The 26,489-nt window shown below is 50.7% G+C and overlaps 3 protein-coding genes across 5 annotated transcripts; 2 read left to right on the top strand and 1 right to left on the bottom strand.

Moving 5' to 3' along the window:
- Positions 1-5,474: 5,474 nt before the first annotated feature.
- On the bottom strand, positions 5,475-6,963 carry LOC109735503 (syntaxin-124-like). The gene is made up of 2 exons (XM_020294720.4): positions 6,271-6,963; positions 5,475-6,194 (listed from the first exon to the last, which is right to left on the bottom strand). The coding sequence occupies exons 1-2, from the start codon at positions 6,697-6,699 to the stop codon at positions 5,706-5,708; spliced, it is 918 nt and encodes a 305-aa protein (XP_020150309.1). The 5' UTR covers positions 6,700-6,963; the 3' UTR covers positions 5,475-5,705.
- Positions 6,964-12,344: 5,381 nt separating this feature from the next.
- Positions 12,345-18,794, top strand: LOC109735491 (sterol 3-beta-glucosyltransferase UGT80B1). Of its 3 annotated transcripts, XR_012187494.1 has the most exons (16): positions 12,345-12,511; positions 12,888-12,959; positions 13,041-13,134; positions 13,231-13,391; positions 13,665-13,735; positions 13,871-13,952; positions 14,481-14,582; positions 14,715-14,770; positions 15,087-15,121; positions 15,218-15,431; positions 15,594-15,812; positions 15,901-15,960; positions 16,048-16,087; positions 18,145-18,366; positions 18,465-18,575; positions 18,635-18,794. XR_012187494.1 is itself a non-coding variant. In XM_020294704.4 (15 exons), exons 1-15 carry the CDS (start codon positions 12,428-12,430, stop codon positions 18,513-18,515), a joined length of 1,563 nt encoding a protein of 520 aa, XP_020150293.1. In that variant the 5' UTR covers positions 12,345-12,427; the 3' UTR covers positions 18,516-18,794. The 3 variants fall into 3 exon arrangements, 2 of the variants coding, with proteins under 2 accessions (XP_020150293.1, XP_020150295.1); XM_020294704.4 differs by having other exon boundaries at positions 18,465-18,794; XM_020294706.4 differs by having other exon boundaries at positions 14,715-14,767; positions 18,465-18,794.
- A 2,851-nt stretch (positions 18,795-21,645) lies between these two features.
- On the top strand, positions 21,646-22,503 carry LOC109735504 (uncharacterized). Its single transcript, XM_020294721.4, has one exon. The coding sequence runs from the start codon at positions 21,708-21,710 to the stop codon at positions 22,128-22,130; it is 423 nt and encodes a 140-aa protein (XP_020150310.1). The 5' UTR covers positions 21,646-21,707; the 3' UTR covers positions 22,131-22,503.
- Positions 22,504-26,489: the final 3,986 nt, after the last annotated feature.

Here is a 26,489-nt window from a genome sequence, read left to right on the forward strand (position 1 = left end):
TGTGAACTGGAGTTGAGAAGGGAACTTTTGCTCTCATGCACCCTATCAAACACAACCTTATTGATAACCAGTCATATCAGTGTAATCGTTTAACAAGAGACCATGGGTTCAATTTGGAGCCACCAATGGTGATTGATTCCGGGAAAGACTGGTTGCTGCTGCTTCTTGCGGATTGTACGGACGTAGTGTGAAGTATGATTATCATGATGATTTAGAGAATTTGGCAAGTCCGTCGCGATATTACTCATGGGAAGGAGGCCGCGCCAGTAGCGGCGTTGGCTGACTTCCTGGTCAGCTATATGAATTTGGTGCAATCAGCCAAAAAGTACTCTAGAAAAGAGATGCTAAAAGGTAAAATGGTGATCATGGACTATGGAGAGGGTCCTGAGCACAGTCGGCCGCCCCGAGTGCTTCCATGGGGTGCACCTAGTAGTGGTGTAACGACACTCTCTACGAAGGCATGATGGCTCAGTTTTTTTCCGGCGTACCGCTACCTGTTTAATTGCAATGATGCTCTTGAGGCGGAGCTCCACACCTTGATGATCAGTATGGCGCTTGTTCGACAACATACAGAGCTTCTGGTCATGGTGCAGTCTGACTGATCAACTACTTTATTTTGTCTTTTTGACTCTAGCTTGGATCGTTCGGCCTTTGGTCATTTAGATAGTAGCTTAGATCAAGTCTTTAATGATTGATAGAATGTTTATTCCACATAAATTACATAGGTCCAAGAATAGTGTTGCAGATTGTCCGAAAAAGTATAGTCATTTTGAACGAGCCACAGATGTGTGGCTCGGTAGAGGTCTCCCTACATAAGGAACTCTTCCGAGATGTTCGGTGGAGCACCTGTTCAGGAGAAAAAGACACACAACAAAGATTGCAGCTCTTATTGCCATTGATGGTCGTTTGCTTGCGAGGAGGGGAAGGACGGGACCGGCGGGCCTTGGCATAGCACCGGCAGGAATCGGAATTCAGTGGGAATGTGAAGATCCAATCACGGTTGGAGTTTCGGCATAATTGCAGCGCTGCTGGGAGTAGTTTCTCGTCACGGTGGCCCGAGCAACCCGAGTCTGTTGGAAAGGGAGTGAGGGGCAAAAAACAAAAGAAGTTGCACCAGCCGGGAATCGAACCCTGGGTGTGCTTCACGCATTTAGAAATGCATAATACCTTTATCTTTAGGGTCTGTCTAGGTCTCAGTCGACTTAGACTTCGCGAAGTCTAAGTCGACTGATGTCACCTAAGGCAGATTAGGCCTGTTTGTTTACTCGATAGTTGCTGGGTTTTATTCTTAGCTGGGCCTTTTTCGTTTCTCTCTTGTTTGTTTGTTTGTTTATTAGGTTGGGCTGGGCTGATTGTTTTTGTTGGAAGATGCCCGTCGCCTGTATAACAGAGGGACCGTGTCCCACGCCATGTACATGATCTGTAACTGCACGCCGTGCTCCACTCCTATGTGCACGTTGTGCATGCCCGTACATAGCTAGCTTCCTGTTATGATGTACTCTGTATAAATCCTCTTTGTGGGCTCATTGAATAGACAAGCCAAGTTTCTATTCTCCATCTGTTTCTTTGTCTTTTTTTTTCTTGACATGGGAAAAAAATGTTCAACAAGAGAAGTAAATAAAACAACATTTTTCTGTCGCCAGTCTAGCTCATCGTTCAGTCCTTCTCTTCATGCGTCATCTTGCTTCTCTTTTTTTATTTTATGATAGTTTGTATATTATGACAAAAATCAATCTTTAATGTAACAAAGAAACAAAATGAAAACAAGACAAACTAAATAGTGTGGCACTTTTTTTCAAAAGAAAAGAATATTAAGTTGCATACAAATGGAGGACATGCAAATGTGTGCATCCGACGTGGGCTGCGTTGTTTTTCTTAACAATCAAAAGAAGAAGAAGAATACAAATTCAAAACACAACGGTAAAATTAAAATAAAAAAGAAAGTAGAAAAAGTAAAAGAAAAGGTCAATAATAAGTCTGCATAGCAGGCCGCCCAAGCCGGGTCTGTAGTTGCAAAAAAAAAGTCAGTTGCAGCCGGGGGCGACACTTGCAGTTGCAAGCCTACTGTCGGACATCCGGTTGCAGTCGAGGGCGACACTTGCAGTTGCAAGCCTAGCGTCGGACATGCAACTCCCCCTCCCCCAACATGACAAAAAGTCCAATTGCAACCATGTTGAAAGACATGCAATTGCAGTCGGGGGTGACTTTTGCAGTTGCATGTCTAATAGTGGACATGCAACTGCCCCCAACCCCTCCCGAACATGCAACTACCCCACCCCCTCCCGCCGCCCTCTGACAAAAACACAAGACCAATTGCATTCGGGGGCAACACTTGCAGTTGCATGCCTTGTATTAGACATGCAGCTGCAACCCACTCACCTCTCTCGCCACTCTTACAAAACAAAGGTTAGTTGTAGTAGTGGTGTGTGGACATGTAGTTGCATTAGGTGGCGACACTTGCAGTTGCAAAGCCTAATGTCGAACATGCAACTACCTCCTCTCCCGACGCCCACTTACAAAACAAAAATGTCAGTTGCATTGGTTGTGTAGGCATACAATTGCAGTCAAGGACGACACTTGCAATTGCAAGCCTAGTATCGGACATGCAACTCCCTCCCTCCATGTCGCTCTCTTAAAAAACAAAAAAGGTCAGTAGCAGTCGAGTGTGTAGGCATGAAGTTGCAGTCCAGGGTCACACTTGTAGTTGCAAGCCTATTGTCGGACATGCAACTCCCCTCCTCTCCTATCGCCCATTTATAAAAAAAAATGTCAGTTGCAGCCGGTTGTGTAGGCATGCGGTTGCAATCGAGGGCAACACTTGAAGTTGCAAACCTACTGTCACACATGCAATTGTAGTCGAGTTGAAAATGAGCGCTACCGACTCCTCCAAAAAAAGTGCTACTGAACAGATATAAGGAACAACAAAAAAAATATAAAAAAAAATAGAATTATCAAGAAACAAATAGGAAGAAAAAATATAACAAAAAATAAATGAGACAAATGCACAAAAAAGATGAAGGAAAATAAAAAATAAAATCAAAGATATACAAAAGAATAAATGAAAAAGAAAACAAACAAAAAAAAATTACAACCCAACAAAATAAAGCTCACAACGAAAAAATGCCAACCCTGTCCAACGCACAGGGCAAACACCAACCACGACACGAAAACAAACAGACGCAGCCCAATCCCGATCTTCATTCATGGGCCATTTCCATTAAACATCAGTGTTGAACGGATCTTAAAGCAGCAAAAAAATCAAACGGACAGGGGCGTCGAGAAGTCTCAGTCAACTGAGATTTAGCAGCGCCCTTATCTTTAATGATGCAGACAGATTCGTGTTGCCGTCCGAAGGAAGAGCATTGTTTCTAAAAAACCTCGAGGACAAATGCTCTCACCGTCACGGTCTACTCCAAACTGCCAAATCTATCACGCCGCATGTATACATGGGATCTGCCAGCGTAGCCTTAGGCCAACGTGCTTTCTTGTATACTGTATTTGTGGAGGAACCTGCCCTTAGATAGTTAGAGCATCTTCAGCCGTTGGCCTCCCAGGAGGCGTTAAAAATCGTAGCCTGGGACGTATTGGCGCTAAACCGTGTGTTGGGGGCGTGATGCTTTCCAGTCGCCGCCCCCACGTCGCATTTTATTTTTTGAAAACAAAATCTGGCCCCACATTCGCACAAACAAAGCGCGAATTTAACCAAACTTCGGCGAGTTCATCAAATATTTTACAAAAGAAGGAAAAAAGACACTACTAGACCCGCCGTCGCCCTCGCCGTTCCTCACCGTCCGCCGCCCTGAAGCTCTACATGCCGAGGAGCCTGTAGAACTGCGTGTAGTCGCCGTCGCCGTCGTCGTCGTCGTCGCTGCCTCCTCCGCGGCCGCCGTCCTTGCTGCCCCCCTACCCAGGGTCGCCGAGGCGCGGCGGGTTGGATGGTCCGGCGGCGTCCTCGTCCTCATCGCTGTCGAGGATCACCACGTCGTTCTCGTCCTCGCGCCCACGCTGACGGGTGACTATCTCCTGCAGGGCTCGGCGCTGCCGGACCATCTCGCCGCGGAGGTAGTCGCCCCGCGCCCACTTTAGGGCGGCCTCGTTGGAGAAGCCGGACTGGGCTATGGCCTCGTACTCCGTGGGGAGGCCGGACTCCACCTTCGGTCTGACGAGCCGGGCAGAGGTGGGGGAGGACTCGGCGATGCGGACGCCGCAGCTGCGGGTGCGCCGGCTGATCGGTGCGTCCTAGGGCTCCGGCTTGACGGGGAGGAGGGAGGGAGAGCCGGACGAGCGGCCGGACGAGGAGGAGGACGCCGGGTCCATGCGTCTCGGCGTCCACGAGCTCCCATGCCGGCGGGAGAAAGTGGGGGGAGCGGGGTACTCCAGCCTCGGCGTGTTGCCGCCCTCGATGTACTCGAGGATGGCGTCCAGCGTGTGGCCGGGCACGCCCCACCATCGGCGGCGCCCGTTGGCGTTGTGCTTCCCGGAGGGCACGATGCCGTTGGTGGCCTCGAGCTGCTCGGCGTGGCGACGACGGAAGTACGGCTCCCACATCGTGCTATCGGGGGTGTACCTCGGCCCTTCTCTCGCCGCCTGCGGCAGAGAGGAACGGATACGGGCGATCTCTGCACGCCTGGCCGTCCCGGTGGGCGGCGGCGGCACCGGGACCCCGCCGGCGCTTATCCTCCACGCCCCGGGCACCCGCATGTCCGGCGGGACCGGGTAATCGGCCTCATAGAGAAGTCGGGCTTCGTCCTCGTGAAGGTGGCGGCGGCCAAAGCCGTTCGCCGCCGCGCCATCGCCTGGGTAGCGCTCGGCCATTGGAGAGGAGAGGGACGGCGAGAAGAGAGGGAGGAACGGGGGTGTCGGCGGTGGAGAGCGAGGTCTGTGCGTGGCTCACCGGTGCGGGAGGGGGCGACTTATATAGGCGGCGCCTGCGTGGCCGCCGTGTGTACGCGTGGCAGGCGAGGGACGCACGTCGCCCCGCCTTCACTGCGCCGCCCGTGAGGCATCAATGGAGGCTGACCGGCGCGGCAGCGCGCGGCAGCTTTGGCATTGATTCCCCCGCGAGAACCGAGGTGATGAGGACGACGAAGCGACGAGAACAGCCGAGTAGCTGCCAAGGAGGGCCCGCCGATTTTCGCGCCAAAAACGATTCGGCCGGCGCCCCCAAGCACCCCTCAGCGCGCTGGGTTTGGCCTGGGTCCGCGGACGCCAATTTAGGCCCGAGCCAGCGAAAAAAAAGGCCTTTGAAGACGCTACTGGGCCGATTTTTTGACGCCGGCGGTCACATAATCACTTTAGGAGTCTTGTTGGGGGCACGGCTGGAGATGCTCTTAGATTCGAGAATGAAATTGAGGTCACGAACACACACACAGCATGACCTGCACGTGGTCACCCTCGTCGTGAATCAATCGACAAGGATGCCGGCCGGGCCGGCCATACTTCTCCCACAACCGGCTCAAGAGGGAATTTAAATATTTGATATAACAGATAATAACCATCCTAAAGTAACACTTCTGATCTGATCCATGATAAGTTTTTCATTTTTTAGATCAAATCGAAAGGCTAACTATGATAAAAGAATCTCCATCTCAATCCAAAGGAACGAGACAACACATACATCAAGAACATGCAGCGCGGAAGAAGAGATCGATGGCGGCGAACGGACACGTCATCGATCAACCAATTCACCGCGCGCCATGCTGCATCTATCTGCCGCTCAAGAGCTTGAGGTTGACGAGTATCGGCAGCACGATGACGAGGACGAGCACGGCGCCGGCGACGACGGCGATGCAGGCCCACTTGCGGCTGCTCTTCTGGTAGACGCGCGCGGAGTCGAGCTCCACGGTGCCCCTGATCACGAAGGAGCTGGCGCGCGCGACGTGGGTCTCGATGTTGTTGAGCTGGTGGCCCTGCGCCTCCACCAGCGCCGCCATGTCCAGGAACACCTGGTGCAGCTCCAGCAGGCTGCGCTCGATGTCCTTCACGGCGTCGTGCCGCTCCTGGATCTCCGACACCGTGGCCATCACCTGCCCGCGCCCTTGGTCCCGCTGGATCGCCTTCTGCAGGAACGTCTCGCTCTCCCCCGACGAGATGAGCGCATCGATCGTGCTCTCCTCCGCCGTCTCCCCCGTCACCGTGTAGTACCGCCGCGCCACCGTCTCCTTGTACTCCGCCGCCATCCGCGTCCGAAGGCCCTGCACTCTCTCCGGTCAGGTAGCTGACCAGCGCGCGGCGAGGGAATGAAGCAAGATAAACGCAGTACGTGTTTACCTGGAAGTCGTCCATGAGGTCCTTGAGCTTGTTGCCGAGGCCGGAGACGACGGAGGAGCGGGTGCGGTCGGTGGAGGAGCCGGCACCGCAGCCGGGGAGCTTGCGGCTGGCGGCGTTGGCGCGGTCGAGGGCCTCGAGCTTGGCCTTGACGACCTTAGCGCGGCGGAGGACCTGCTCGACGTCGCCGTCCATGCGGGCGCGGAGGGACTTGACGGCGCGGGCGTCGTGGGCGGTCTTGCTCTCCTCGTTCACCGACTGCAGCCGGCGGTGCATGGCCTCGAGGCTGCGGATGTCCTCCTTGACGCCCTCCACGTCCTCGAAGAACATGTCGAGGTTGGCGCCGCCGCCGGCCTCCATCTCGTCCAGCGCCACCTGGTCCTTCAGGTCGGCATACTTCTTGAACGAGCTCGACGAGAAGAGGTCGTTCATCTCGGAACACCAAGCAGAGTTCAATGGCGCTGAGCAACCCGCAACCGGGAGGAGAGCAAAGAGCAGAGGCGGTGTGGCGAGAAACCGAGCTAGCTATAGGGGACAGGAGCAATGGCGCCGCCGGCTTATGCCATTCTTAATTCGTCCATCGTGAGAGCAACTAATGCGGCGACAAGTGTAGCACAGCATTACAAATTCAGGAGCTGTGGAAACGAGAGATGGGGAGGGGAGGGAGGGAGGGGTGCCAATTGGCGGGGGGAGAAGAACACGGCCTCTCTGGCATCCCAAGGGAATGGAATGGAAATGGACGTGCGGAGGTACAAGTCCATCCGGGTTGACATAGTGTGGGGAACGAGGGGACAAGGCCAACGTGTGGCATGCACGGCCGGATGTCTCGCACGGTGGCGCCACGTCTATAAAAACATCTCCAACAACCGCGCTAAAAAAACATTTCCAGCATGCTGATCGCAAGTTTTTTGCGCGCCGTCGGGACGCTACTTTGCTCCCTTTGGACGGTTCGGAACAAAATTACGATAGAACACAAGTTCCCGGTCCACCCCGCTGATATCATCTTCAAATGCCATATTTTCCTTCAGGTATGGGCACCGCTGGGGAAGAAGCGTGACGTCGAACGCATGAACGAGACTATGGAGCTGATCAAGACGACCATGGTGAAGGCACGACAAGGGATGACGGCTTGATCATGAGACCTCTACTTTTAGCTAGCTTTTGTCTTGCTGCTCCGCTTTTGCGCTATTGAACTTGTGGCTGTGACCTTCTTAGCTTTATCCTGAGCCGTGGGCTTGATGACTGTTTTATTCGGTTTGTAAGACTTAATTTGTGTGGATCCCGCCTGGTGGCTTTATTAATTTAAAGCCGGACGCTCCTAGCGTTTATGTTCCAAAAAAGTTTTTGCGCGACGGGAGCGCTTGCTTCAGCGGCCGCTGCAAATTATAGCGCGTCTGAGCCGCTCCAACAGACGCGCTAAACTGCAGCCGCGCGAGTAGCCGGCGCTTGCCATATGTTGCATTTTGAAGACGATGATGATATTTCAAACATCAAAACAAAGACATGGCATAGTTTAAAATCACCCAAACAAGTTCATGACATAAAAGTTCAAATTCATGCCCACAACATCATCCAACCAAGTTCAAAATCCGAACTAAGTTCATGACATAAAAGTTCACACAAACAAATGGCCCATCAACAATCATGCCTCGTCCTCGTCTTCATCATCCTCTTCCTCCGATTCATCATTCTCATCCGAAGACGATTCTTCCTTCTCCTCTTCATTGTCGCGCGCCGCATCATCATGCGGAGCTCAGATGGTGTTGACAAGATCTTCAACGAAAGGTGTGTGGTGAGGCACACCGGAAGACATTCCGCCCATGCCGCCCGGAGGTGCTCCCATGCCTCCTATGAGAGAAGCAACACTCATGCCTCCCATGGTAGCTCCGAAGCCACCCATGCCTCTCATGGCCTCCATGGTAGCTCCGAAACCACCCATGCCGCCCATGGTAGCTCCGAAGCCACCGATGCCTCCCATGCCGCCAATGCCACCACCTCCCATGCCGCCCATGCCACCGCCCCTCATGCCGCCCATGCCACCACCAACCATGTCGCCCATGCCACCGCCAACCATGGCTCTTTTTTGGACCAAGACTTCTTCACGGGCAAGATTGACATACTCCTTTTGCTTCTCATCGAGGGTAGATGTGTCCATGAAGAACAAGTACTTCTCCCATCCCAACAACCTAGTTCGCCCCTCCATGGACACCTTCCTCTCCACCAATGCCACCTTCCTCTCCTCAGCCGCCACCCTCCTCTCCTCGGCCGCCAACCTCCTCTCCTCGGCCGCGGCATCTTGGTTTCTTGCCATCTTCCTCACCTCGTTCGCTTCCTTTCTTGCCTTCACAATAGCTTCCATAGCATTTCTTAGCTCGTCATCTCCTTTCCTCTTCTTCTTTTCTTTTGCGTCTTTCTTGCATCCATCCGGTCTTTTTGGCTTGGAGTACGAAACCGAATTTGTGTAGGGCTTCTCTTGCCGTCATCACTTGATGCCTCCTCCTCATCATCATCCAAATCTCTCATCATCATCAGCATCGATAGCATCACGAGGCTTCCATTTCTCATCATCCTTCAATTCTGCATAGCAATGAGGCAAGGTAAATGGTCTCCCTTTCTTGGTCTTCTTCTCCTCTCCTTGGAACAAGTTTTGTGCAATATTGAGCTACAAACAAGAAAACAAGTTAGCACTAGAAACACCAAGAAGAAGCATGATGAGCGTGGAAGAATCATGAAAGAAATGGCACTTACCCTATCTCTATCATTAGTGCCACTTGGGTTCAACTTGTCAACCGCCTTGAGTGCGGCTGCCCACCTTTGGCAATCTTGGTTGATTGTCGACCACCAGGAGCGAAGAGATCTTCCGGAGCGGTCAATTCCACTTTTGTTGTGTACATCAAAGTGTTCCTTCATCCGGAGCCAATATGCATCACTACTTTGACCCCCTCCAACGGAGGGATCCCTCAACACTTGCAACCAAGTATTGCATAGCAATATGTCTTCATCCATGGTGTAGTTGCCCCCTCTTCTTTCGGTGCATCGACGATGCCCTCACCATCCTCGTCCACCTCAAACTCATGATCATCGACGATGCCCTCTCCAAGAATTGCTGGAGCCAACACCCATAGTTGACATATATGCCTCATCATTGAAACTACAAAGTATATACAACGAAGCAAATAAGCTATCCATATGTATGCACTCAAAAAACAAAAACAAAAAAAAAATTGGCGAAATTTTACCTTGTGGGCATTTCATCGAACACCTTGTGCGCGTCGGCCGCCGGCTCAACTAGTGAGCTCGCCGGCGCTTCGGTCGCCGCCGCGTCCGTCGCACGCCCTGCAAGCTTCTTCCTCGACGGCCTAGAGGAGCCGTCTGCCGTCTTGTTCTTCTTCGCGGGTACCTTGCCCTTCTTCGCCCGCGCTGCATTTGGGAGCTTCGAGAGGGGGCACGTGGCTTCACGACGGGCGCCGGCGCGACGCCACCCGCCGCCGAGGTCGTCCGTGGCGGCATGAAAAGGCCGCGCACGATGCCGGTGCTTGGAGGAGCACCGGCGGAGGCGAAGCCAAAGGTCCCCGTGTTAGGGTTTGCGGTGGCGGCGACGGAGGGGTCGCGGGTGTAGGAAGGGGTGAGGGGGGTGCCGGCGCGTCCGTCCAGCGGGCCAATTCGCCGGTGGCGGCGCGGGCGGGGCGAGAGTGGGGCGGCAGAGAGAGTGCGGCACGAGCGCTCGAGTGTGCGGCGCGCGGAAGCGGGCGCACCAAATAAACGGCGCGCGATGACGTTTTGGACCGCGCACTAAACTCTTTATGCCGCGCACGCGGTTATTGCGCCTCCACTGGAGCTTGCTGAGCGGTTGTGCGCGCGCTAAAAACCAAAAGTTTCCGGGGCGGCGCTTATATAGCGCGCTAAAAACCAAAAATTGCCATATAAGATTTTTTTTATAAATAATGTGCACAAATAAAGTGTGAAAAAATGGCACAAAAACTAATGAAGTATTGCACTACTCAGGCATACTAAGCAATGCATTGAACCGGAGAAACAGCATTAGGACTTAATGAAGCAAATATCATATATCAATTAGTGCTAGAGAAGACATTTCTTGAGATAAAAAAAATCAACTCATGTCTTGTACGTATGCAATCACATCATATCTTTCCTTACCTTTGCCTATGGATTTCCTCCACACAACATATCTCAATCTCAAAACAATTAAAAATCTGTTGTAAGCTTTTTAACATTATCGTTAAAAGGAAGCCACTTACCAGCGAATGTCAGTTTTTTAAGCAATCTCAGTGAATGTCAGTTTTTTAAGCAATCTCAGCGAACGTCCTTGGGACGTCAGATCCCGATCGAACAGATGACAATTATTGTGCGCAATGTTTGCATTTTTCTGCCATTTTCTTGTACTACATGGCAATTTTGTTAGAGCATGGCAAATCCCTTACAACAACATGACGATTTATCGAGACGTCTCCCGCAGTCACCTCATTCCCCAAACAAAATCTAGGGTTCCTCTGCCTCCCGCCGACACCGCCGCCGGTCCGCCTCATTTTCGGTGGCCTTAGGTCATGGCGGTGTGGTGGATCCCGGGCCTTGCTGGTGGGAGAGCTTCGTTTTTTGAATTTTTTGTATTTTCTTAGGGTTTATGTCCTGCTTAGAAAAACGAGACGGTGGCAGCTCCCTGAAGATTGAATAAGGTTCTCCCCGCTTAGCCCCGTTAGGGGTGAATTAACGAACTACTCGGCTCATTAAACTCGTGCTCATTAAGGCTCGGTTCGTTAAGCTTAACGAGCAAAAAACTCTGACTGACTCTGTTCATTAATAGCTCATTAAGATCATGAGCGCTTGCGAGTACTCGTTAATAGACATTACCTTCTTTTGCTTTAGTTATGATGTGTTTTTTATGAAGAAAAAAGTGACCACATGAGTGTGTATCCTAATTATTGTCTCTTGTGTGCTAAGTTGGATCGATTAGATGGAATAGATGGGTTGAGAACTTGAGGTGCCAAAAAATGTTGCCACATAACATACAAATAGTTGGTGTGTTGTATTAGCGAGCTTAACGAGCTGATCGTGAAACTCGTTAGCTCGCTTATTAAGCTCGGTAAGTTTAACGAGCTGAAATTTGGCTCTGTTCATTAAGAAGCGAACCACGAGTTTAACGAGCCAAGCTATCGAGTGTTTATTAAGCTCGTGAGCTACGAGCTTTTGGTCAAGCCCTTGCCCCCATCCCGGTGGTCCGTCTAATATCGTCGGTGGGTGTGTCCCTGGCGGATCTATCCTTGGTGGATTTGCTCGGATCTAGTCGTAGTTCGTCTACGTTTGTGTGTCACGTTGGATCCTTCCGATCTACGCTATTGTTCAATGTCGGCGGTTGCTGTTCTTATGCGCTGGTCCTATGGGGCCTTAACACGATGACTTTCTGAGTGTCTACTAGAGCAAGTTTTGCCCGGCTCCGACGAGGGTGGGGCGATGACGGCAGCGCGCCTTCTTCTTAATTCAGTGCTTGTACTTATTGCTAGGTTGTCTATGGATCTGGATGTAATTTTTATCATTTCTGGTGTTCGTTGTACTGCCATGATTGAAGATGGATAGATTAGAAGTATTTCCACACACAAAAAACATGACGATTTATCTGTTTTCGCAGGGCAGTTCTGAGCATTCGCTAGGAAATCTTAAAAATCTAACGTCAGTTGTTTAACATTTCTGTTAAAGTTACTACGTTGAACCGCTAGAATAAAACGCAGGGGTATTTGGCTAATGTTTTTTACTACACGGGTAAAACCTAATGTTTGTACTATCCCGCTAAAACCACCCTCTCACGAAATCAGCACGACACGCGTGAAAAATGTCCAACCTAGCCTCTTTTGGGGGTGATTAGGACCAAAGTGAGCATGGGGATACATTTACGATATGCGAGTGGGTGGGCTAAAGTGAGCATACGGAACAAGTTCTCGTATCCCTTAGTGCATTTCCCTCCAAAAATTACCATGAGTTTATGCTTCTATGGACCAAAACCTTAAGCACAAACGCAAATACAGGGCCCAGCAACATCCTTCGGCCTGCGCCTTACTCACGGGCTTCATCCGCTGCGCTCCGACCAAGTCTGGACGGCCCAACGTGGACACGCACGCACAAAGCCCCCGAAGCTTCGGCGAGGACGATGGACGGCTGCGGCGGCGATGGCCGCCGGCCTCGCGCCGTCTTTATGGCCTTCGGCACCCACGGCGACGTCTTCCCAATCGCTGTATGTTCCTCCTCTCTCTCTCTCTCTCTCTTTCTGTGGTGCGTGTATTCGGACTCGGGCGTATAGGACAACCCTCTTTGCCGCTGACATCAAGTGGAGAGGGGAGCGATGAAATTCCGCCTGATTCTAGAGCATCTAGCACATGATTGCTGTTGCATTCGATGCACCTATTACTGAGAAGTTGAGCCACACTAATCTATCAGATCGATATAGTTTTCTGCTTCTCTAGATGGAAAATCGATATAGCTTTGGTATGCCACATTTATGTACTAAATGTTGAGTAATACTATAAAAATGGATACTCAAGAAATATGACAATTTTAACCTTCTCAGAGCACTATACTTTGAATTTCACTACTCCTTTTCTTCTTCTTAGGCCCTTGCTGCAGCGTTTGCTAATGACCAACAGCAGTATACTGTGGTGTTCATCACTCATTCAGCACACCAGGTCTGGATCTTGTGAAATTAGAACAGTCGAACCGTGATAAAACTAGTTCATGTTTGACCTCATGCATTAAATTGGTTGCAGAGTTTATCCACACATCTTGCAGTCAGTAAAGTTAGGTACATGCCTGTGGCAAGCCCACCTGCCCTTGCTTCCGAACAACTTGATAATATTTCATGTAAGCACTATGAATTTAAGTACTCCTCTAGCAAATACAAATTTTCTACCTTAGGTTTATTTCCAATGTGATTTATCATGGAAATCTCTTTCTTAGATGATTCTGTTCAATCGAACGCTGGTCCTGAGTCATTTTCACGGCGGAAAGAGATCATTCAGACGGAGCACAGGAAAGCCTGTTTAGCTTCTGTCGAAGAAGTGTTTGGAAATGATCCGAGCATTCACAGCGACTTCATTGTGATCAATTTCTTTGCCCTGGTGAGGACCTCACTAACAGCATAATTATCATGTTTGCTAAAAGTTAAGTGGCGGGGCTCCTACAAGTTGTGCAATTTAATGCTCTGATAGTGATTTGCACTGGAATAAGACAGAAATTCTGATGCACAATTGTTGTCGAAACTAAAGAATTTCAGCAAGCATCATTCACTAGAACAGATCCTTGAGAATATCAGTTAGTCAGTTCTATGTAGGAACTAATGCAGCTATGAAATGCATTGTGTGGTTATAATATGGGTTTATCTCATGCTTTAGGAAGGTTGCCATCTTGCAGAATTGTTTCAAGTTAAGTGCATCATTGCTGCTCCTTATTTTCTTCCATATAGGTAATTTGGCTTATATTTGCTTCAGTTTCACATCGAAGCTGTTATCTTGTAATGATTTTATGAGGGATTGCACACTCATTTTGGTGTCTTCTTCTTAACTCCTGTTTGTTTACGTGCTTTCATTTCTTTGTGCAGTGCTCCTTCATCATTTGAACGCCAATTTAAGCAAAGTTTTCCTCTTCTGTACAAGTACTTTCAAGAAGCTCCCCCCAACACAGTACAAATTCGCTCCTCTAGTCATGATGATGCATAAGCATATATCCCTCTTGAATTATTGTTTCATTTGGTTTTGATTTGGTCACTATCTCAACTGCAATATTAAATTTGCAACTCTATTTAACCTGTCTGCTGGGGCACATTATCTTCTTCTCCATGGAGGATAATTTCATGACCACTTTATCATTTACTAAAGCCTAAAATTCAGCACCATATGTCATGGAAGAATAAACTGCAGAGCAAACCTGTCACTAGCAGTCCCTGCAGGTTGATCAGTATGTTAACCAGATTCTTACAACTATACTAGCCATCACGTATCCAATTACATGGGACCATGCCAGTTACTACCATACTAGTTCTCCAGCACAGAGATTGCGGGTTCTTGAGTGGTAGCGCTTTGATATCCATGAGTATTTCTGTCTTTCTTTTGATGGCCTTCTGATGTTTTTCTTGGTGGGGAACTGACCTGCTGATGCATTGCCTGCTTTGCGTTTGTCATTGGTGTTTTAATGATGTAAAATAATGGCAGGTCTGCTGGACTGACATTACCCATTGGATGTGGGCGCTTTTCATGGAAAGTTGGGGATTGTGGAGAAATGATTGCCTAAATCTTAGTCCTATTCCTTATACAGTGAGTGAATGTGTCCAATGATGTTTCTTTTGTTTATATACCTGGAATGCAAACCTGTTCAGCTCATATGCGAATGTGATTAACTGATTACCGCAGGGACATTACTGAGGTTAGCTTTTCTTGTAACTACAGGATCCAGTAACAAATCTTCCTTTGTGGCATGTACGTGCAGAGTCGCCTTTGTTGTTGTAAGATTTGCAATATATCACCTTCTGAATATTAATATTGACCCTGTCAATCAATAATAGTATATATTAAATGACACTTTCATACTTTATGCTCTGAAACTTCGGCTTTCAATAAGGCTTGCGTTGACGCTTTTGTCTAAAATCTTGTTATCGTCAGCGGATTATTTGTAAACCCTACGTCAGTGAGAAGTGATGGTACTTATTAATTGGACTAGGAAAAATTAGTAAATAGAAAAAAAAATGAAGTGTTACAACTTCCTTCAATTATAGTTATACGTGATAAATAATTCTAGCAATTTGGTTGCTACTTGAGCAGGTATGGTTTCAGCAAGGAAATTGTCGAGCGCCCAGGTAAATTCTGATTAGTCCTGGATCTCCCTTCAGTTGTTTATACTATAGCTCATAGAACGAGAACTTTTCATACTAATTTCCATCATATAATGGCAGGATATTGGCCCTCAAGTGCTCATATTTGTGGCTTTTGGTTTCTTCCTATGGCTTGGCAGTTTTCTTGTGATAAATGCAGGGAGTTATTCTCTGGAGATTTCAATTCTTCATTTGAGGGTATTCTATGTGCAAATCATGCTGGCCTGGAAGACTTCCTCATGGGAAGTTCTTATTTGTCTTTACCTATATTTATAGGATTAAGTTCCATTGGCAGGTGAGTTTCTTATCATGGAAATTTTTATTTTCTATATTATGCAAGGTCATGTCTCCTACCGTTGATATCTTCATATTAGTGTTGTTACAGTTGAATTAAATGATTTCTATAATGTGTAAGTGATTTCTAACCATTTTGGTTCATGCTATCAATCTGCTGCAGCATGGGGTTTCTTAGAAATCCTAAAGCATTTCTAATGGTGATTAAAGCTGTCATAGAGTCAACAGATTACAGATTTATCCTTTTCTCGTCTGGATACCAGCCATTGGATTCAGCAATCAGATCTTTTGCTTCTTTAGCTGTAGAATCAAGTGTAGAGGCACCTGCTCTTAGTAATGACAGCACTCTCCTTTTCAATAATCGACTCTTTTGCTTATCTGGGTGAGTTCTAACGTGATGGCGCCCATTCATCTTGGCGAAATCGACAGATATTTTGGTCAACTGTATGAGTATATGACTACTATTTCAGATCAATACCGTATAGCTGGCTTTTCCCTAAATGTGCAGCTGCTATTCATCATGCTGGCAGGTAATAAAGTTCTCTATTTTTCAGTGACCAAGTTTCTGAATAATATAGTCTTCCACAAAATAATTTACTTCGGTTTGTGCTTCACAGTGGATCTACAGCTGCTGCACTATTTGCTGGAACCCCTCAGGTGATTACAACATCTGATGTACTTAGATATGAAGAATATTTTCTTTTGTTCAATTGCTGTGGCAGTGCTATGTGCTGATACTTGATATGCTGTAGATATCTTCCATATCAGTATTGTTGAGAGAGTTCATAGGCTAGCTAGGTAAGTGCATACTCAAAGAAATAACGCAATTGTTCCACTTGAGAGTCGTGTTGTGACTTAGCCTTTTGATTAAGAACACCGACTGGTTAACCCAGTGCTATGAAAAAAAAGGACAGACATTTGTTTCACCTTTTGTAGCTCATCGTAATAGCATCTAGTTTTGAAAACAAATGACAGCTTGCCAAGATACCAGCAAAATGTCACCATCGATCTAAAGTGACAATTCACCCCGAGCACAATGAAAAATAAGGAATATTAGTAATTCTTGTGCTTGCAGGCGCTAAAAATTCTTGTGATGTAGCATGCAACTGACATTACATTTTTGGAATTGATCCTTTTTGGTAACAAGATAGAAGTAGTTAGGCCAACTCCAGCGCACGACCCCAAACGGACGTCCGTTTTGCCCGGATTCTGTCCGTTTGGGGTGGCAATGGGTGGCAAAACGGACATGCACGTCCGGGTTTAGTTGGAGGCGCCCAACGCGCCGTCCGTCCCCAAAACGTCCGCCCTCGCGCCCGCTCGCCGTCGCCGCCCCGCCGCGACCTACCGAGCTCGCCCGCTCCGCCCCGCACCTGCCCGTTCCCCCGCCGCGGCCTGTCGGCCGGCGCGCGCCGCGCCGCGCCCACTCGCGCCCGCCCGCACCCGCTGCTCCGCGCCCTGCCCCGTACCTGCCCATGCCTCCACCGCGAGCACCCGCTACTCCACGCCCCGCCCCGCACCTGCCCGTGCCCCCGCCGCGGCCTGCCGGCCGGCACGCGCCGCGCCGCGCCCACCCGCTTCGGAGCTCCTGCCGCCGCCAGCGACCTGCTCCGCGCCTGCCGCGCGAGCTCGCGCGCACCCGCCGCCTGCTCCGCACCGTGCTCCGGTGCCTCGCCTGCTCGCCCTTGCCCGCGCGCCCGCGCTCGCCTGCACGCCGGTCCGTCCTCTTCCTCGCCCACTCACCTACGCCCGCCGCACAAGCCGCTCTCGCGCCCAGCAGCGGCGGCGCACGCCGGCCGCGGCGCTAGCTCCCGCTCCCACGCGCCCTGCAGCCCGCCGCGCTCGCAGCCGGGATGCGCCGCGCCTAGCCCCGACCGCGTCCCGCGCCTGCTCCGCGTTGCTGCTGCAGCAGCCGAGCTCTCCGCGTCCTGCCCGCCCCGCCACACTTGCCGCTCCCCGCCGCCTGCCACGCCACCGCGTCCTGCCCGCCCGCCACACTTGCCGCTCCCCGCCGCCTGCCGCGCCACTGCGTCCTCCCCGCCCTCGCCTGCGCCACCGCGTCCTGCCCACCCCACTGCACTCGCATCTCCCCGCCGCCCGCCGCGCCGTGCGTATGCGCGCCGGCCTTGCGCGGTTGGTGGTGCGGTGGGTGAAAAGGAGGAGAGAGAGAGATGGGTGGGTGGTGGGTCCCTTTTTGTTTTGATGACAGATGGGGCCATCATCTGCATGCGCGGACGGAGCCGGACACACGGGCGAGGAAAACGTCCGCATTCAGTCCGCTTTGACCCCAAAACCAGACCAAGTTTGGGTCGGGGATGGGTCCAAAGCAGACTGAATACGGACAAAAGTCCGTTTGCACTCGCGCGCTGGGCCGTCTGGTATGTCCGTTTTACCCCAAACGGATGCACCCGGACAGAATGGGGTCGCGCGCTGGAGTTGGCCTTAAAACCCCTGAATCAAAGTAACGTCCATCTCGTTTTCAGCAAGAAGTCTCATGTATGAAATATTTATGTAGCAAAGCTGAAGTTTTATGCTTATAACATCCATCCCTTGTTTCCAGCAAGAAATAACATGCACTCAGTATTTGTGTGCAAAAGCTGACAGTTATATGTTTATTCAAACAATGTGTTATCTTCTAGAAGTATTGACTGTTGTAAAATTATGCTACCAGTTGCTTTTGGAGGTTACACATTGTACTAAAGAATATCATCATGCAGGTTGCATGCCCTTTCCTGCTGGACCAGTTTTACTGGGCGGAGAGACTACACTGGTTAGGGGTGGCACCTGAGCCCCTTAAAAGACAACATCTAATCCCAGATATAGATGATGCCGCGAGCGTTAACAAAGCCGCAGATGTGCTACTTGGAGCTATCAGATCAGCATTATCACCAGAAATTAAAGCTCAAGCAACTGTAATTGCTCAGAGACTTGCTTCCGAGGTGTGTTTTCTCCAATTGTTGTATCCATAATATTTGAGCACTTATTTTGTTTTAGGAAGGCTGAGAGTAAAAAAATTCTCCCATTGATATCATTCCAGGATGGGATTGGTGAAGCCCTCAGGATCTTGAAGGAGAAAGTTTTGCCTTAAATAAAATTTGAGCAGTAAGAAGAGGAAGATGTACCGAGAACTAAAAACCATGTAAAAATAGTTTTACCAAGCGTAGATTTTGTGTGTGCCCCCATTGATTTCTTGCCATTGTTTCGGAGCACTGAAATATGTACTCCCTCCGATCACAGATATAAGATGTTCTAGTAACTTCTTTTTTTTCTGAATCAGATGTATATAAACATGTTTTAGTGTGTTTGTTCGCTCGTTTCACTCTGTATGTAGTCCATATTGAAATATCCAAAATATCTTATATTTGTAGACGGAGGGAGTAACGATCATATTCGTTTTCCTTTACAAAAACAGAACTTGGACTGCATGTTTTTATTTATCAGGAAATTACACATTTTTGGCAGCGGAACTTGCACTCTTTTCTGATGGCAGCATAAATGATGGAATGCTAAAAATCTGACATCTGATGTCAGATCTTTTAGGCATGGCATATCGAAGGCTTTTTTATGGCAAATTACATTGTCGCGAGGATGGCAATTTTCTTTTAGCTAGCATGACAATTTCTGAAAAGAAAAAAACATGACAAGGATTTGCCATGCTTGCTAAAATAATTTATCATCCTCGTGACAACATAATTTGCCATGCTAAAAGAAATCTGACATTCGATTCGTGGTGGAATCCATGATGGAAATGTGTCACTGAGCTTGGGCTCCATGGAACCCATATTTTTATTTTAGAAAAATTGAAATGAAAAGGTTTCCAAAATATCTGAACAAATTCCACATGTATATATAGATACATTTTATGTATCTGTAAAATGTTATTATGAGATACTTTTAATGCGATCTACAAAAAAAACTGTGTTTTGAAAATAGCAAAGCATTGTTTGCTACTCATATGCTAAAGTATTACAATCTACTTTTTTTTTCTTTTTTCAGCTCATATGCTAAAGTATCTTGTAATGAAATTATTTTCATATGTAAAATATATTTATTAGTACATGTGGATTTTCTAAAGAATTTTTTGACTCCTAAGTGATCCATACGTTGTACATCTACTTTGAGGCCTAGATGACAGGTGACTCTTATTCAAAAAAAAAACCTGGAAAAAGCTATAGAGCTGACATTCTCTACGAATGCTTTTTTAGGAAACACTCTTTAAACCTCTAGCAGATTATATAGATGCATGAAATTCACATAAAATAAGCATGCTGCAATAGTTCACATTCAAAATCATGTGTAATATAAAGAGGTAGCAAGTTTGCCTGTACGAATGCGCAATCAAACAAAAGAAAACATGACAGTTCTCTTGTGTTGCAGCATGACAATTTTTAAAGATGAGGGCAACTTCCTCTTCTTTTTATCCTAACAATTAGCACTACTACAGCATGTCATACGATTGAAACACATGGCAATTTTCTCTCCTGTAGTATGACAATTTTCTTCTATAGCAATGTCATTTTCTATTAGCGTGAAAAACCTATCTGTCATAAGGACGACGAATCTCTCTATTTTAGCATGACAACTCTTGAATGTTCCCTACGAGCTATTTTTTGAGCGAACGCCGAGGAAATTCGTCGTTCGCTCGTGTGAGCCTTGCTGAGGGAACGTTCGTTCGTGCGGGATCCTTCTATGGGGAACGTGAGCTTCCTATTAGCCTAAGAAAAGTTCTAGACTCTTTAGAAAAACTAAACTGCTTCAACTTCTTTTTCTCTCCTTCGTCGGTTAGGGTAAACTCTTTCCTCCAGACTTCACCGGCGAGCCTGTAAATTCGCCTCCCCTCTACCTGCCGCTTCAGCCGTCAGCGGTAGGGAGGGGAATTCCAGGGCGTTCACTCTGGCTAGTCGTTTAGGTTAGGTTTTTTCGGCGGATGTCGGCACTTTTTCTTCAAGTTTATTTTCTGGCATCCGATCCTCCTCAAGTTCGTCCATCTGAACGTAGTCGATAGAGCGCTCCGCCTTAGATTCCCGCCGTCTTTTTAGGGTGGCGAGGTTAGGGTTTCTGGTTGTACGTGTGCGACGAGGAGATTTTATGTCAGTTGCTTCAGATCTATTCAAGGGTTCAATGACGATGACTGTGGCGCGAGGGCATTGGTCCTTGGAGCACGCACGCAAAGACTTCCCGACTATCACTAACAAGGTCAAGCTGGCTCCCGTAGGGGAGCGACAATAGCGGCACGTTGATAGCTCGTTCTGGCGCGAAGGCAGTGGTCGTCCGGTGGTAAATTTTATTATATTTTATACTTCTGGTGAATATTAATAGATCTGGATCTTCTTCTTCAAAAAAAAAAGTACTGAATTGCATTTGACTTCTTAAATGAAAATGCCTGTTCAAACATAGACATGTTGAGTTAATTCGAGAAAGCATAGTTGTTGCCCGTAAAGAAAAACAAGTTCGGTCTGCATACAATAAGCTTGTCCGGCGCATGCCTCAAATTCATTTTTTCTGCGAACCAACTTGTGGTTGGATGGTTAGAGTGACTGTGGTATCCCTAGCCCATCAGGGTTCAAGTCCTGGTGCTTGCATTTATTTCTGAATTTTTTTCAGGATTTCCGGCGATGCGCATTTAGTGGGAGGAGACGCTCCAATCAACGCGAGGTGCCTACGGTGATTTTGTAAATTTCAAAAGATATGCCGGCTCAGTCTTTCGAGGTGCTCATAGGGGTAGGGTGTGCGCGTGTACGTTTATAGGGGTGAGTGTATGCACGTGTATATGAGCGCTTGTGTTTGCGTTGGTACTGTGTTAAAAAAATCATTTTTCCATTGAATTGCTCATTTCTTTTTTGGATTTCGCGCCGAAGTTCCAATCCGTTCCGTTCGGATATTGATCGGCGTACATCTTTTAACCGGCATCTGCTGCATACCAATCCTGGCAATCCACTAGAATTTGCAAGGCTTGGAACTGATCTGATGGTTCAGTTAGGAGCAAGTACTTGTAGAAGTTGGGACTCACGTAAACAACTCCACCGACTCCATGGCTCCATGGCTCACGTAAACACCACCGACTCCATGGCTCCATGCTAATGCAGCTGTTGATTGCACTCACGTAAACAACTCCACTCCCAAAGAAAAGTCAAACAATCTGCTTCTGGTCAGCCACACCTCTATATATACAAGCACAGAGTCCGGCACGCTCCAAGAAGCACTCACTGCACCAGCCCAGCCCAGGCAGCTCTGTCTCTCGTCACTCCAGGCAGGAAAGCACCACACTGTCAAGTACGCAATGCCGCGTCACCTTGGCCTTCACGGCGTGATCGCCGCCGGCGCGTCGCGCCACCTCGCCCTGCACCACAGCGGCGTGATCGCGGCCGCGGTGCCGGCGGCGGCGGCGTTCCTGGCCGTGTGCGCGCTGGCGCTGGCGCTGTGCGCGTCGCACTCGGGGGCGGGGGCCGCGGCGACAGAGCGGCTGCGGCGCGCGCTGGCGAGCGTGAGCCGCCGGAGGACGGACCCGGTCATCAGCATCCACCAGGTGCAGCCCGGCGGCGTAGGGGCCGACGCGTCCCCGCCGCCTTGCGTCTGGCAGAAAGGGATCCTCATGGGAGGGAAGTGCCAGCTCCCGGACTTCTCCGGCGTCATCAACTACGACCCCGCCGGCAACATGGTCGCGCCCGGCCGTCCTCGAGCCTTGCCGGCGCTTGGCTGGTGACCGATCGGTCGACGCCATGAACTCGTCCAATCGAGAGTGACGTGTGTGCTGTACGTGTGACGTGGACTCGTAGCAGTAATCTGCTATGCAGAGTGGCATCCCCACATGGGCTGGATTGGATTTTCTTTCCTTGCGAAAAATTCTTAGTATTGGGTGTCAATCTCTATTAACATTCTCTTGGGACCTGTGTGTTCCTCTGTTTTATCGAGAATCTCCTTATGTACGTGGCTAAGATTTCCGGCTGAAATTTGTGCCTGAGTTTAGGCCAAACCCCACCGCACGATTCAAAATCTATTTCAACAGTTGTCCGTTCTCGTCATTTCTTCGAACACGTAGCAGGCATAGCGAACTCGCCGCCGCAACCGCTCCTGCTCATGCACGCCCTCGCTCCTGTCGCGACCGCATGCCTGCCGTCGCGCCCGACGCGTCGCCGTGCTGGTGCCCTCGCTCCAGCCGCGCCCCGCGTGCACGCCTCGTCCACCCAAGCTCTCCGCTGCCCGTGCGGCCGCGCCCCCACGCCTCCTCGTCTCACACTTCTTACGCGGCCGTCCGACGACCCACCACCGGCCCTCCGGCCCTGCGTCCGACTCGCGGCGTCCGCGTCCCGCGCGCACGCCGCTGCCGCCCTGCGCGCTCGCCGCTACCGTCCCGCGCACAGGGAGTGGGAGGCGGAGCTGGCCGCCAGAGCGCCCGCCGCTCCGTGCTCTCGTGCCCGCAGCGCCATGCGTCGTGGTGGTGGGTGCGCGTGGTGGGCCAGGTACATAAAAGGAGAGTGTGACAGGTGGGGTCGAGGGCGGACACAGACCGGACGAAACATCCGTATGCTCCTATGCGTTGGGTCGTTTGTTTGTCCGTTTTACCTCAAACGAACACAAACGGACGATTTAAGGTTGATTTGGGTCATGCGGTGGAGTTGGCCTTAGGCGTATGTACGTGAACTGTTTTTTAAGCACCACGTCGAAGCAAAGTAATTCGACCAGCGTCGCCGGCCGCCGTACGTCCTGCTCTGCACGATTCAAACACATGCACGCGTGCAGAAAAGACGTGGAATTGCATGTCCCCCTAGTCTCTGGTCTGGTCTCCATCCAATCGAGAAGCATAGGTAGGGTACAATTGATCGATCGACGTCATGGTGACACACGTGCGGACCTTGGGGACCTCTTATTTGACTTCCTTTCCATGGCGTGGCAGACCCGCCAGGGCCGACCGTCGCCCAGGGCGTGGCGTACGGGAGCCTGGCTCAGGATAGGAGCATTGGCCCGAACACCTTGCATGTTAGCCGCTGAGCCATACGATGGACAGAGGTTGGCTTACAGACGAGCTCGCTGGAGGTCGGCGACGTGGACCAAACGATGAAGGAGGCATCGAAAACTGAGCTGGCACACCGCCCACAAAGGCACACTTCAACGCTGTCACGGTGGAAGAGCCCACAAAGTACCTACACTCCCCCCCCTAACAGGCCACCCAAGGCGCTTTTTTACCACCGGCGTCTAAAAATCAGCCCAGTCGCGTCCTCAGAAACCCAAATTTCGTCGGTTAGGGCAGAAATTGACGCCGGCGGACTCAGGACGAACCCAGCGCCCGACGCAGCGTTTTTGGCGCGAAAGTCCGGCGGGCCCGCCGAGTCAGCGACCAGCCGCGTCTCGTCTTCGTCGCGCCTCGTTTCCCACGGGAAATCAATGCCAAAGCTGCCGCCGGTCAGCCTTCCATTGATTCCCCACGGGCGGCGCAGTGATGGCATGGCGACGCGTCGTCCCCCTCCCGCCATGTGTACACACACGTCTGTTGCCCTCGGCGGCTATAAAAAGCCACCCCCTCCTCGCCGGTGGAAACACTCTCCTTCGCCCGCAGTCCCTCTCTTGTTGCCGCCACCCCATCCCGTCTCTCTCTCCCGCCCGACACCAACCATCGTGTCTACATCCTTCGATGGGCGAGCGTTTCCCGGCGACGGTGCGACGGCCAACGGCTTTGGCCGCCGCATCCTCTACGAGTGGGAGGCGCACCTCCTCCACAAGGCCAACTACCAGGCGGCGCCTGACATGCGCGCGTCGGGGCGGTGGAGGCTCAGCGCCGGAGGCGTCCCAGTCCCCCCCCCCCCCCCCCCCGCAGCCCGACGCCGACCATCCCGCCCACTTCCACGACGAGATCGAGTGCGTCCGGGCCTCCCTGCCGGAGGAGGTACGCGGCCGCCCGGAGTACGCCGCTGACAACCACGCTAGCTAGGCGGCGTACTTCCAACGCCCAACGCCGCCACAAGGAGCAGCTTGCCTCAACCAACAACGCGCCGGTCAGGGGGCGCCACAACGGTGACGGTCGCCGCCTGTGGTGGGGCGTCCCCGGGCGGACGCTGCACTTCGTCCTCGAGCACCTCGAGGGCGGCAATCAACCGCCGCTCTAGTACCCGGCGGCCCCGGCGCCTGTCCCCTGCCGGAGCGGCGGCGGCATTTGGCTGTCGCGGCGCATGGCGGGTGGGTCCTCCTCCTTCTCATCCTCCCACTCCCACTCGTCCAGATCGCCGACGCTCGCCAGCGTCAAGGCTGAGCCCGTGGAGATGCCGCTAGGGCGGCGCACCCGCGGCAGCGCCCTTGTCATCAACGAGGCGGCCGTGGCTCCTCTTCCTCCCGCCTCGTCAAGTCGAAGACGGAGCCGAGGCTCGTCGCCGTGAAGAGCGAGCACGACGACTTGGCCGCCACCGACAACGAGGCCGCGCTCAAGTGGGCGCGCGAGGACTACGTTAAACTGGAGATGGAACGCCTGTGCCGCGCCCTGGAGGAGATCGCCGCCCGGCGCCGCGGCCGCTGTCGGTGTCAAAACCGGCAGATCTCGGGTAGGGGGGCCCAAGTTGTGCGTCTAAGGATCAATGGTAACAAGGGGACAATGGGGACGCGATGTTTACCCAGGTTCGGGCCCTCTTAAAGGAGGTAAAACCCTACGTCCTGCTTGATTATATTTGATGAGTATAGGGGTTATAAGAGTTGATCTACGTCGAGATCGTAATGCCTAAACCCTAGCTGTCTAGCCTATGATTATTCTGATAGCCTCTATGGACTAAACCCTCCGGTTTATATACACACCGGAGGGGCCTAGAGTTGTACAGAGTTGGTTTGCAGAAGAAGGAATAGTACATCCGGACACCAAACTTGTCGTCCACGCATATAGGAGTCCTACGCAGACACGGGGGATGGTCTTCTGCTTTAACTTCACGGCCCATTAGTCCGGCCCATATTGAATAGACCGGACACCTGAGGACACCCGAATCCAGGACTCCCTCAGTAGCCCCCGAACTTGCCTTCAATGACGATGTAGTATCCAACTTATGTCTTCGGCTTTGCAAGGTGGGTTCTTCACCATACTCCGGATTGATGACAGTCCGGTTTTGACCTCCATGTTCTGCCTTTATGATTCCTTCCTATTGTCGCCTCGATTTCCACGCGTCGGGCGAATGCGAACGGTCCATTTTTTTTTACAAATAATCCCCGTTACCACACACGGGCGGCATCTATATAAGGAGGTTAGATCCCCGAATGCCATTTCACATCGTGCAAAGAGGATCGGAGCAAACCACGAAAAACTTCAAAACACGACAAGCGCTCCTAGCTCTTCCTTGCGCCCACATGGCCCTCAAGAGGGTGATTGGCGAAGCTGCTCAGTGTCTCACCTTCAGCTGAATCAACTTCAGACGCAGGGATATCTCCCTCCCACATATCTAGTCTCTGTGCAGGCGGGATTGGCCTTGATTGGCAATGATGTGCTAGCAGAGAATTTCCCCAACCCCAACAAGGAGGAGAGCGTGTGCTTCGTCTCTTTTCTTCGGCGGGGCTTAGGATTTCCGATCCACCCCTTTATCAGAGGTCTATTGGAATTCTACGGGATCCAGCTGCACAACCTCACACCAGGTTCTATCCTGCACATCTCGGGTTTTGTCACTCTCCGCGAACTATTTTTAGGCTGCGAGGCCCATTTTGAACTATGGAGAAAGTTCTTTTGCATCGTCCCTCGTCATCGAGGTGGTTCCATATTTGAAGTGGGCGGCGCCGAAGTATGGCGCATAGGCGGGTCAGGTTACCTTGTCAGAACTCCCAAGGAGGCATCCCAAGAATGGTTGGTTTTATATGGAGGACGTTCCCCTTCTGGACCCAGTTCGGCGTGGACTCCTCGAATTTTCCAATGCTCCTTTGAAGAAATGCCTCAATTGGCACCCCCAGAGCCCCAAGGAAGAAGACAATGCGGAAGTAAAGAGGTTGGTCAGCAAGGTCAGATTACTTGCCCATTCCGAACTCTCGATAATCGAAGTCATGGCCATCGCGATAAAGCGATGTATCCAGCCCCTCCAGTCCAGAGTGACCCCTTTATGGTGTT

Source organism: Aegilops tauschii, chromosome 6 (assembly GCF_002575655.3).
Source record: "Aegilops tauschii subsp. strangulata cultivar AL8/78 chromosome 6, Aet v6.0, whole genome shotgun sequence".
NCBI classification, from domain to species: domain Eukaryota; kingdom Viridiplantae; phylum Streptophyta; class Magnoliopsida; order Poales; family Poaceae; genus Aegilops; species Aegilops tauschii.